The sequence below is a fragment of the Nyctibius grandis genome, chromosome 3, assembly GCF_013368605.1.
Source record: "Nyctibius grandis isolate bNycGra1 chromosome 3, bNycGra1.pri, whole genome shotgun sequence".
NCBI classification, from domain to species: Eukaryota; Metazoa; Chordata; class Aves; order Nyctibiiformes; family Nyctibiidae; genus Nyctibius; species Nyctibius grandis.
In genome coordinates this window covers 97,801,475-97,814,682 of record NC_090660.1, presented here as the reverse complement: position 1 = coordinate 97,814,682, position 13,208 = coordinate 97,801,475, and the positions used below count along the sequence as shown (strand labels likewise).

Sequence of the window (13,208 nt, the reverse complement as noted above, 5' to 3'; positions counted from 1 at the left end):
TTACAAAGCAGATGGAGATCAGCATTCTCACGTTCTTGAGTTCTATTATCCTTTCATGAAACTAAATGTAAAAAAAATTCATCCACAAATGACTGAAATTTGTTTTCATTTGTGGGATTTCAAAGTAAGTTCATTACTAAATAGAACAATAAATAAAATATAAGAAATGCTTTAGTAGCTCTACATAACTGTCACCTCAGAGACTGTATTCTGCATAGCAGTGACTCATGAAACATGTCCTTGCTTGCAGTGTAACACATTCTGCATAGAGAAATATGAAATACATTTCCACAAGTAAAATATGAAACTGGACAAGAAATATAAATAACAAAGCTAAAACAAAAGCAAAACAAACCAAACCAAAAAAAAACAAACCAAAACAAAACAAACCAAAACAAAACAAACCAACCCACAGGTAGAACTATACTTTTTAATTATAAGCATAATAAAATAATTCGGAATTTTTATTTGAACTACTTGTTTTAACAAGTGAAAAGGAAAACCACTGGAAATATCTTTTGAGCTTGTGTTTAACATGATCACTAAGACTTGCTTATCTTCATATCTGGCTTTACATTTGCTTTCATTAATTCACTAAATGTTGTTTTGTTCCCCTCCTCTTTCATGCCCTATTTCATCATCTCTTCCTGTGGCAACCCACTCCCCTCTGTCTCAAGATTTTAAAAATTCATTCTAGTTGTGCTGTATGGTTAAACGTGGCCTATTTTTTTCATTAATGCTTATTTTTGTACTGCCATCTTTCACAGCATATTAACTTGTTCTTTTCTTTCCACTTTTTCTATATCATTCTGTTCTAGTGAGATTTGTTCTGGCTTTTCGAATGTGGTATTCTACTGTCTTGCTTATGCTCTAGGCTTTACTGCACTTGACTCCAGTTGCTTCTCTCCAGCTCCACGATGACTGTCTGCTGTGTTTCCATACACACCTTCTCCTCCGCACATTTTTTTTATCCTGTTTTTCTCTCAGCTGTTACCATATTGTTTTCTAATCCCAGATCATAGTTATCTCTACTTACCATCTTTTAATTAATGACAACCACAACCATACAAAAACATTCAGTGAACTAAACTCCGAGTTGGATTTAACAGACCACATAGCAGATACTACTTCTCCAGATTCTCCCAAGTCTGCTCCCACTGAACCCATGATCACTTGAATGAGGTTTCTGGATCTCTTGAGTCTGGGACTGAGGAATGGATGGGAAGTAAACAGCAAGGATGCCAAATAACTACAGAAATAAGCACTAAAAGGCAAAAATGAAAGAGTCTAAACTTTAGCAAAGCATAAATTTAGAAAACAGATCCAAGAGAAGGTAGTGGTACAAAGCGGATGAAATTAAAAACAGAAATACAACGCATTTTTTTAATACAAACTTTTTATTACTTGCTGATCACTACCCAAAAACCCTGAAACTATTTGTACCAAAAAGACAGGGCACCACATTGCTGGCTTTTCACAACCGATTTTTTTCTTCTGCTGAGACGGTTGCACTTATGTTTCATCCCTGAGACTTACTTATAAACAAAAAGATTACCAGTGTCTGTTAGAAAATCTAAAGTACTGGCCCAAAAAATGTTGGCCCATCACAGGTAAGATAGTCTCCCTCCTCATGTAACAGAAAATACTGAAGATTTTCCAAGTACTGCTCTTAAGTTTTAGAGCTATTTATAAATATCTTCCTTACATATGTAATACAAGACTGCCTACATATGTAAAACAACCAACTACTCCAAATTCCTTGCTATCAAATGCATATTAAGGAAAGTGGGTCAACAGGACTGAAATTACTCCAAAATGAGCAAAGCACATTTATTTTACACTTTGAGGACTTGTTCTATTTGTGTTAATAAATAAGAATTCAGAACTCACTTCTGATTCCAATTTAGTATACAGTTAGTTAACCCATTTAAAAGAACAAGAGCTGCTTTCCTTCACTGTAAATATAAAAACTCACACAGAAAACCAGAAATATTATGCCTGCAATACAATGGGACCAGAGGTGTTTCAAGGTTTGTTTTTTCCCCAATGCAAAAAAAATATGAATGATTTATTTAAAGATTTATTTTTAAGGGTTTGTTTTATTTTTAGAAATAATTAAATGAAAAAATAGACTCTTTTTTTAGATCTCTAGCTAACCTAAGACAAATAAGTTTATTTAATACTTCATGGAAAATGCTATAGGTTGACACCTACTAGTTTAAAGGCCCTGTGAAGGCTCCTACCTCTTTTGTATTGACTTTACAAAACACTCAGGCTTTTTATGCCAGAGTAAACTGATGCAGGTTGCACTTTCTTTCTGAAAAACCTAAGGTCATTAGAACATCATTTTGGTCTGAAAGCACTTTTTCTAACTTTCATGAAAACAGAGTAATGGTATCTTACGGACTGTCTTTCAAGAACCAAGAAATTTAAAAGTACAATACCTAAAGATTCCTTTAAGGACAATTAATTCACTCAACTATCCAGTAGGTTACTTTTTACACAAGCTATATATTTGCCATAAAAAAATCTGCAGCACAATCAGTATCACTCCACACTTGCACTGAAAACCTATTGTGCAATAGACTGTTCCATTCTAGAAGGATTTAGATTTTTCAGTTCTTCTCAATTTTCTTTGCTCTTCAACAACAGATGATCACATTTTAAAATGTTTGCCACATTTTCAACATTTAAGATTATCAGTCTCTCATCATCCCTACACTTGCCCACTCCAGGACTTCAAGATGGCTTTGGGAAGAAAGCCACAATAAAAAGCGCAGTCTGAGAAATTGCTGGCAAGCCATGGAACGCAGAGACCACCATAGACACTGAGAACATCCATTCTACCTCAGCAATAACCCTGACAGGAATACAGCCAATGGGGTTGTCCCCAAATAGTTACGTAAGAGAATTTCTTCCAAAAAGTATGCTGGATAAAATGAACGAGGCAATGATATAACACACCCCCCACTCTATTACACTGTTTGAAAAACATATCATAACTAAAATAAATAATTCTAAACACACATTTCAAAATAAGAAGGAATGCACATTAGATTTTAATGCATGTTTTGATCAAATTCAATTGATGTCATCGATAAAGAAAAATGTTTTTGTAGTGATGTATTTCCAACAGAAAAGTATTATATTAACATTAAATTGATTTAAAATCTGTTTAAAAGTTCTGCCGTTAGTTGTAAAGCTTTTATACCTTATGTTGGGCTAAGTCACATATATGTTCCCCCATGCTGGTCTGGCTAACTCAGGGCCAGCTTGTTGGCCAGAAACACTCTTGCCTTACCCTGTCAGGTGGAACCCATCTCTCCACAGCAGTCTCTGATCCTCAAAGAGGGCACCATGGTCATAAAAGTCAAACCTCTGTCAACAGCACTAGAGGCACAACCAAGTGTTCACCCATAGGATCCATCCACTCCTCCAAGGCTTTCCCTTCATCATCATGATCAAGAATATCCTCACAACCCTGGCATTACTCTTGAGGTCACTCTCAAGATCTCTTCTGGCAGCATCACTGCCCACATGGATGGGCAGCAGGAAGCCATAGTCTAAGCACTGGACAAGTTCTGGCAGTCTATCAACATTGTGGGGCTGGGCCCTGGGCACGAAATAACTTTTCCTAGATAGCAAGTAAGGTCAGCAGATAAGGGCGTCCATCTCCTACAGAAGGGAGTCTCCGACTACAATTTCCTGGGAGGGGGTGGGTGGCAGTGGTGTTTTGTTTGTTTGTTTGGGGGTTTTGGTTTGTTTGTTTCTTTTTTTTGTTTGTGGTTTGTTTTGGTTTTTTTTTACGATTTCCTATGGGAAGTCTCTATGTCTTTCTCTTGCTCCATTACTACCAGTGCACTGGACCTCTTCTACAGCTGCAAATCTACAAAGGAAAGCTTTCCTCCTTTTGCCAAAAGCCACAAGCTTCCACAACCTTCCCCATGCTGGAGGATCTCCACCTGCTACTCGATTGAGGAACATTTCCAGCTGCTGCCTCCTCAGTGAAGTTAGGGGATCAGGCTGTCCTGTCTGCAGTGCTTCTCTGAAGTTCCTGTCAGTATCTTTATTCCCTCAAAATACATTGCTTTCTCACCATTAGAGTGAGAAGCTATATTGCAATCAGCTTTTAGCCTTCTTTGGACTATCACCTCTACTACAAAGGCTACAACAGCTTATACAACAACATATACTACTTAGGCTTTATATTTCACTACCACTACTTTCTCACCACACAAGGTGGCCTACAACACAGTGGTAGTAATTTTCCTGGGAAATGGGAGACAGGAGCTTTGAATACAATACAGTTGAAGAGAGCTTGGAATTCTGACCTCAGTCTCTGGGCAAGTACACTTAACAGTGAACTACCATGTAGAAAGTTGCCACAGTCACATCCTTCAGACATATTTTAAGCAGAAATTGTGACTGTATTTTATGAGTGGGTGAGTTCTGCTGCTAATACATGTCTATTAGGCAAACACTTCAGAGAATCAGAGGTCAGTCTACTTAGTTTCTGAATTGCAAGGAAGCATCAGCAGAAACTAGATCACCAATTCCTTAGGGCAGAGCAGCTGGGAGTCTACCAAAGGGCATATCTAAGAAATGCTTGACTACAGAAAGCTGTGTAACAAAGCAGTTACCGAGTTTGCAGTTTCACATCACGTCACACCCACGTCTTCATTCAAATTCAGGCCTCATTCAGTAGTTAGTTTGTTTGTTTGTTTTATAATATGCCTATTTATCAGAAATAATTGCAACTGGCATTTAAATGAAAAATCCATACATTTTTTGACCAGCTGAAGCCTTCACAGGTTTTTTGAAGGACTATGAACTCAAGTTTAAAGAATTTTTATTGGGGAAGAGTTTCCTGCACAAAACATTGCCTTGCTTCCTGAGGATGAGACTTGTAAAACTGGTTTAATAACTTTTGTTCTATTTTTCCATGTTCTGGAGAAAAGGAAAAATATTCAGTGACACTACTATTATAAACCCATTAGTCCATTCCAGCTGAGTTATGCTGTATTTCTGGTTTCAGCAATGTTAAGCTAGCATTTTGCAACAGCTCTTGAAGCAGAATTGCCAGCATGATGTTTTTCTTTGAAAAAAATTCCCGTTTCTAAAAGATACTATTACTAGTGGCATAAATAAACGACTTTATTTCCAACAACAGGAGAGGGCTCAAGGACTGGAATAAGCTTGGAAACATCTATCATCTCTTTCTATATATACAGGAGTAAAGCACTAGTGCACCTGCATATGGCATCAAGCAAACCATCTTAACATGGACACAGTAAACACACTTGAACTAAACTATATCAACAAAATATCAATGCCCAGGCTACAGCACCACCAAAACCAGCCCTTAATTAAGCGTCCTAGCTGAACTCCTACAGGACCTGGGTCATAGGTTGTTATGAAACACATAGCAATAGCTTTTGCTTTTCAGTTGAACAACCAGCTGTGGGACTTTAGCCTTTCTAAGAGTTAAGAAGCGTCACTCCAGAGCTACCCAAGCATCCACCTCCTGTCACAGAAGAGACTGACTTACAGCATGGCACAATCTCTTAAACTGGATGGACTAAAATCACTAAAAAATAATAACTAAATAAAACCAACTCACGAATTCTCCTTTCAAAATGTAGGTTCTACATCATGGTGCACGTCCTGCTGTAATCAAGGATACCGTAGTATAATAACACAAGAAAGTTCAGCGAGTAAGTGCTGGAACCAAACCTGTTGCCTGCCAGCTGAATGATGAAACCATCACTTGCCACCTCCAGTTTGCTGGCTTTCCTTTACTGAGGTTACAGGTCTCAAGACAGTCACCTGTGGGGGAGGAGGGAGGGAAAGGAAGCTTGCTGTCCCAAAGATTATATTCTTCTGTTTGATGAGAAGGAAGAATGTGTTTAAGAATTATACTGATTAAACCTAAAACATTTCATGTCTTATATGGCAAAAAGTAATAAAACAAAAACCTGACCACTTTTCTACATTCTATCTGTCAAATGCCACCTCATTAGTGCACTGTCCTCTTCTTTTAATGTATTCATTACCAACCATGAACAATGTAGAAGCTTCACTGAAGTCTGAAGCAACAGTTAGGAACCCAGAATAAGTCCAAATGACAAGAAGAGGCAACTTGTTTGCCAGCCTAAAGCAGGTGGCAAATATAAATTTAACAGGGAAAAAAAAAAACAAAAAAAAAAACAGAAGGAGAGGAGGTGTTAATGAAAAGGAGAAAGGAGAACAATCGGAAGTACTCTTGATGCACCAGAAAGCCCTAACATTAAGCCTTGCTGAAAAGCCACAAAGGGAATGTGGGGAAGCTGGTGTGAACATCGGTCTCTGAATTGAGATATGAAAAAGCTTCTACATGAAAATAAGTACAATCCAGGCAGCTGAACAAAAGTAGTATTCCCTTCCATCAATCCCACTCTTTCTTGCACTCCATGTTAAACCTCCTAAAGTTAAGCCCCGTCCTCCCACCTCTCTGTATTCTGCATTTTCTTTCCTTCTTCTAGGTACATATTGCATAGTCTCTGCTCAGAGCATGCACAGGCATACTAAGCAAGAAGGCATAAATGTTGTTTATTGCTAGGCTGTATATTGTACGTTGGGGCAGGATGACACGCCTCTTTTTGTTCCAAATCCCAATTTCATCTGGGCACAATTCCCTATTTGTGAAAAAAATATGTTTTTAGTTATGTTCTGCCATGGCTCCCAGAGGCCTCTAAGCATAGGCACTTATAAATAAAAATTTATTATTGTTTCTTATTTTGTCCTTGAGCAGGAAAACAAAAGGCAGAAGGAAACAAAACGTGAAACTAAACACAAGAGTAATTAAAAAAAAAAAGTTTGTCATAAATATTTCGTTTCTCTAGGAAGGAAACGAAATCCCTCTTCCCTAGTTCACTAAGTTTACTTCTCCAAGCTTCCTGCTTGCAATGCTCTTATTCAGAAATATCAAAGAGCACTTTTAAGCTACCTGTTCTGATTTATTATAATCAAATGACACAAACATCTAGAAAGTTCCCACCTTGCCAATAAAGGTACATTGGAAAAAGCAATGAATCTCCAAAATCTTGTGTCTTTGTCAAGCATAAAGCAGCACAAAATCTATGTCTGCCTCTCAGGGAAAGCAAGGATTTGTATGTCCCCTCCTGGTGACGTTTATTTAGGACACTTGCTATTGCTCCTGTTTCAGACAGTAATACCTGAATCACAGAACCAGAGGAGGACCAGCTACAGTGGACATGAATTATATTTATTTTCACCCAAGACATGTGGAGGTCCCATTCTTGAATTATTTCTAGTTTTCAATCAATGAGTGTCTAATGCAAAATACAAAAAAGTTCAGCGAGTAAGTGCTGGAACCAAACCTGTTGCCTACCAGCTGAATGATGAAACCATCACTTGCCATCAGGCTACCTCCAGTTTGCTGGCTTTCCTTCACTGGGGTTACAGGTCTCAAGACAGTCGCCTACGGGGGAGAAGAGAGGGGAAGGAAACCTGCTGTCCCCAAGATTATATATTCTTGTTTGACAAGAAGGAAGAATGGGTTTATGAATTATACTGACTAAATGCCAGGGTGTAGAAAGGTAATTCCCTTTCTAACTACAGATTGTTACTGGAATCAAGTGAAAATTGAAAACAACAGTACATTTTAAAAACAATGTCTCCAGCAACATAGCAGACAAACTGGACACAGATAAGAGACTACAGTGCAAACCTAATGACACTTTTTTGATGTTTGGCATACTAACAGGTACTTCCTCTCAGCACATATAAAAACTACACAGATAGTTATTAAGCCTGACACAATTTGAAAGGCTGCATAGAAACTGCACTAAACTCTACTTCATAATACTTCCACCCTCAGAATTACTTTATTATCCTTTACTCCAAATTTGCTTGTAATATCTTTCCCCTTGTTTTGCACTCATCTTTTCCTTAACATGTTGAAACCGATGAGCGTGAGATCCCTTGTACTAACTCTCCATTAGCCTCACAATTTAATAGGCAAATATTCTGTTTCAGCATGAAAACAATTTAAAGCACATATTGAGTGTTTTCATGAGGTGAATCATCCTACTTAAACTAATCACCAGTCAACGGGTATGTTTGCTACCTTATTGCTGAGAACACTAAAAAAAAACCAAAACCAACAAAATCACAGAAAAACCCCAACCAACCAAAAAAAAAAAAAAAAATCAACAAAACCCCTCCTTCCTTCCAGTTTGCTGTACATTAAACCACAGAGAAAACCTATTCCTGCTTTGCAGTTCCAACTAATCTTGCACAAATTACATCAGGTGTATATATGCAAATACAAATGCAACTTTATTTTTGCTATAAAGCATTCAACAATGTTATTTATTTGGCACCGATTTCCACTCTTGAGACATTAGCTTTATTTATTACCTCCCCCTCAACAACTGCTTGGAGTTAAACATTACATTGTGCCTCATGAAATCAGGCACCTACAGCTTAAGTTAGATTCATCTATTGATGCTGCTTATTCAAGCACATAATTCTATTAAATTCAGTGGGTCTCATTCTACAGAAGTCTTCAGCCAAATAATGAGCACATCAGTATGTAGGTATATAAGTTAACTATTTAACAAATACGTATTTATGCATATTTCAGTGTAACTTATAATTTTATACTTTAAAACACTTGCAATTTTTTTTCCTCTTTGCTACATACTCCCTCACATGCTGCTGAAGTTAATTTGGGCTTTTTACTTAGGTTTAAACTATCTTTTGATCATTGCCTTAAATCAAGCATTATTGCACAACATGTCAACAAATGTTCAAATAATATTTCACTTATAAAAATCTGCTAACTGATCATAAGTTATAAAACAATTTTGCAGCAAGATGTGTACTCATTACTGAACCCATGGAGAGTCATTACAAGTTCCAAGGAGCACTGACATTGAAGCAGCAGCTTCAAAGTAAATGACATTACTTCAGCTTAGCTCCAAGGAACTGGTCCAAATGCATGTGGACGGGAGGCAAAAAAGCAAGAGACAAGCAGTAGAAGTGAGGATTCACAGACGCTAATTTTAGAGTCCTCCAGAGAGACTTAGCAAAGCATCAAAATCAGGCTTCTGCTTTGAATGTCCCACTATAGTCACCTTTTTCTCCACAAGCTATAGAGAGCACTTAGAGACACAAATACCCCTCTCCCCCTGTTTTAACCAAAGAACTTGACACTTAAAAGCCATTGATGATACAATGTTCTCATGCGGTATGAGAAAAAATATTACATTATTAAAAGAAAAGGAAAGTAAACTAACAACATACTTTTCATGGTCCCATCTTCCTCTTCATCGTCATCGCTATTTATTACCATGGTCCCCAAGTCCGATTCTAACATAGTACTGTTGTGTTCAATCATTGTCTGAGCACCTTCACTCATCGTGCTTGTGGCCCTCATGGTACTAGCGCTCTCTGAACTGGTCTTCACCATGGTGTGAGAGTCCAGCTCATCTTCATCCTATGGAGAAACATTGGTCAGAATGCAGCAGATAGTTTAAAAAAAGCAAAGTTAAGAAGCAATCATTTAGATCCTTATTCATTAGCTTTATGTCTTCACGTGACCTAGTTGTACTGCTAGACTTCCAGATCTAAAACTTTAAAAGAAATTACAAAATAAAAAACGTTCTTTATAAAGGAAGAATAAAAACTTTCTTCTTTCCCACAGATATTTGGCAGGGTGGATGTAACAGAAACATGGCCTACAAACCCGCTTCACATCAGCATCCAGTTTTGAACATTTCCATGATTTTCATGACCCACTGCACCTCCCTGGGTTCCAAAATCAGTACCACAATTTATATAAAGTGATTTGGTTGTTTTGCAATGGACTATCACCATGGATTTGTGCTGATCACCCTTAAGTATCACGCTCTGCATCTTACATTATGCACAGCACGCCGATGACAGACTCATGTTCAATTTAGCTATTAAACAACCCTCCAAAATAGTTTCAGAAGTCCACCTCAGAAACAGAAGGTCAACTTGGCTTACTTCATGTGCTTAATTCTCTTTACAAACCTCTGTCACAAGAGTGAGCAAAATAACTTGTTGATACTATGTAGAAAACTACCTGTAGAATCATAGAATTGCTTTGGTTGAAAAGGACCTTTAAGATCATCCAGTCCAACCGTTAACCCAGCACTGCCAAGTCCACCACTAAACCATGTCCCTAAGCACCACTTCCCTGGGCAGCCTGTTCCAATGCCTGACAACCCTTTCGATGAAGAAATTTTTCCTGATATCCAATCTAAACCTCCCTTGGTGCAACTTAAGGCCGTTTCCTCTTGTCCTATCACTTGTTACCTGGGAAAAGAGACCGACACCCTCCTAGCTACAACCTCCTTCCAGGTAGTTGTAGAGCGTGACAAGGTCTCCCCTCAGCCTCCTTTTCTCCAGGCTAAACAATCCCAGTTCCCTCAGCTGCTCCTCACAAGACTTGTGCTCCAGACCCTTCACCAGCTTCGTTGCCCTTCTTTGGACTCACTCCAGCACCTCAATGTCTGTCTTGTAGTGACGGCCCAAAACTGAACACAGTATTTGAGGTGCGGCCTCACCAGTGCTGAGAGTATGTAGAGCACATACTTAACCACTAAGTGGGTAGGGCAACTAGTATCGTGAAGAGATACAGTAGCATTTTCATTTGGTGACAATAATGGGCTAGGAACATGAAACAGAGAACTAAGGACAATTCAGTTAATGAATTCTAAAATTCATATGGAATATCAATATTTCAAAACTTTAATGGAAAATCCCTCTGCTTTCCAAAGTCTGGTTTAGGTTATATGCACAACATCACAGCATTTCAGGAATAATGTGATGGGCTATACACATTTTCTATATGAGTAAAGTCTATTACTCAAGGAAAAAAAAATTAAAACATTCTCCATGTTGATTATATAAGAAATAACATCCATCACTGTGAAGTCACTCTATGTGAAATTTTTAAATACAAATGCTACTTTCACCAACTTTATAACCATATATGCACGCATTTCCTCTGTTGTGTCAAAACTTCACTTGAGTTCATTTATAAATGAACTCCATCTCTGATTAGCAAAATATTCTAGGTACACAGCTTGAAAGACTATCATATAACACTTTTTTTTTTTTTAATCTGACCATTACAAATAACATGCTTGTTGCCACATGTAACATTAAAACAAGATTTCACCTGCTAAAAAATTTCCCCTTTTTCCTAAATCTTTGTTTTGCTTTATATATTTTAAAATTTTAAATATGAAGAGATGTAAGGGCCCAGGGAGGGGGGTGGGAAACACAAAACACAGGACCAGAAAAGATAAACCCAAGCTCCCAAACCCTACAAGGTCTGGGAGTTTTTATTTCTCACTTTACTCATTCCTTTCCTTCACTGTTATTCCCTGACACAGCAGACAATTTGCCTCTAGTATAGATGTACGTGGACAAGCCACAACATTGCCTGAGTATCTGTTTCTCTACTGATTGGTCTAAGCAGATAACTTTAGTTAGCAGTAATACCAATACACCAGCTCCTGAAAATTATTGTATTACATCGCAACTGAGAGACACAAAAATAGACCTAATTTTGATTCAGAGAGTCTGGCTAACAGCATAACATACTGAAACCAGGATACAGACCTAAACCTGTGATTAAAATTTCAAATGTCAAAAGAATCATTATTTTCCAGATTATAATTTGTAAAAATATTGAAGTTCTTCATTAGCATTCTTTCTGGGTTTTTGTTGCATTCTGAAACACTGTATTTAGTACCCTCCCCTTAGAAAAATTATGATATTCCCAAAGATACAGATAGTTTACAGCTACAGCACTAGAGGACTGTGTCAGTAAATAAATTAGAATATTCTGGTACTGCTCCTCCTGGTGGCAACTTTAATTTTCTTTACTTCCCCCCACCACCCTGCAACGTTCTTGCTAACGTCAGTGTTTTCTACGAGTTATATTTTTCCTTTCTAACAAGGGTACTCAGAAAGTTAAGTCCAAAAGTGTCTTTTTGCATTGCATTTTAAAAGTGCCGTAACAATTAAGCTGTTATTTCCAAGTGCTTCTTTCAGTACTGCAATACAATGCAAAACCAACTCACAACATGCTGCTATGTCCCCTATGGAGCTCTACAAATGTGCGACCTCTAACATACAGGCAGGCAAATCTCTAAGTTTAAGGCACAGTTACATTTGATTTACAGATTTGCTTGACTAACATTAATATTCACTTGCAGTGCATATGGTCCTAAACTTACTAAAACTGAAATCAGAAATGAAACAAACTTTTTCCTGAAGCTTCGAAGTTTTATTTTAGAAGTTAGTGAAAAAAAGTGATGGCTAACAATATGAACAAGTATGAAATGGAGTCCTAAATGACCATTTTCCTACCTTCTGCTTCATTAAAAAAAATTATATTTTATTCCTTCAGTCAAATCAAGTATCTGGATTTGTCCCAAAGAATAGCATTTCATTTTCCAGTCTAAGAGTGTCAAAAGCCTTTATCTTACTCTTGTCTCTCGGCAAAGAGAACAGTTATCTTCTACTACCTAGAAGACTACAGATCACAAAAGCCCACCTCAGTACTAACAGAATAGTTGTCCCAAAAAGGGAAGTACATGACAATTTTGATCAACAGCGTTTTCCCTAGATCAAGAATGATGCACTGAGAGAGAGCAATGTAAAACTTTTTTGGGGCCTGTGCATGCCCCAGAATAATTAATTTGGTGGGTTAAGCCAGACTGCTTCCAGAACTATCATTCCAGTATTTCTCATAAATATGAGATTTAGGTAATATGGCAGCAGACAATACTGGATCTGAAAAAGTAACTTTATAAAAATACCCAGTGGATCCAAGTTATGTAAGGGCACATTTTCATCACAGATGAAAGTGACTCCTTAGTACAAATTCTCATTCATGCTGTACGGTCCATAAATATTGATATAGAACTTCTGATCTGTTGTTAAAAAAGGTAAACTCCCTGATTAAACAAAACCAAACACAATCTCAACTTTAACTAGGAAAAAAAAGATAAGGTATTAAAGCTGAAGTGTCATGTTCTCATACTGTTTATGAAAACACATCCAAGAATCAAGCAATAAAAACCGCTAACCCTAGAGTTAAACTGTCTGCTATTCTCTTCTGTACAAGTAACAAGCACCAAACCGATATTTGACAGGGGTTT

General features: G+C 37.5%; 1 protein-coding gene across 2 annotated transcripts in view; it reads right to left on the bottom strand.

The window, feature by feature from the left end:
- Nucleotides 1-13,208, bottom strand: part of STK3 (serine/threonine kinase 3) — a 153,483-nt gene that overhangs the window by 49,164 nt on the left and 91,111 nt on the right. For both annotated transcript variants that reach the window (XM_068396881.1, XM_068396882.1), the window contains one exon: nucleotides 9,310-9,502. In XM_068396881.1, coding sequence (XP_068252982.1) covers nucleotides 9,310-9,502 — 193 coding nt within the window. The remainder of the gene's footprint in view (nucleotides 1-9,309; nucleotides 9,503-13,208) is intronic.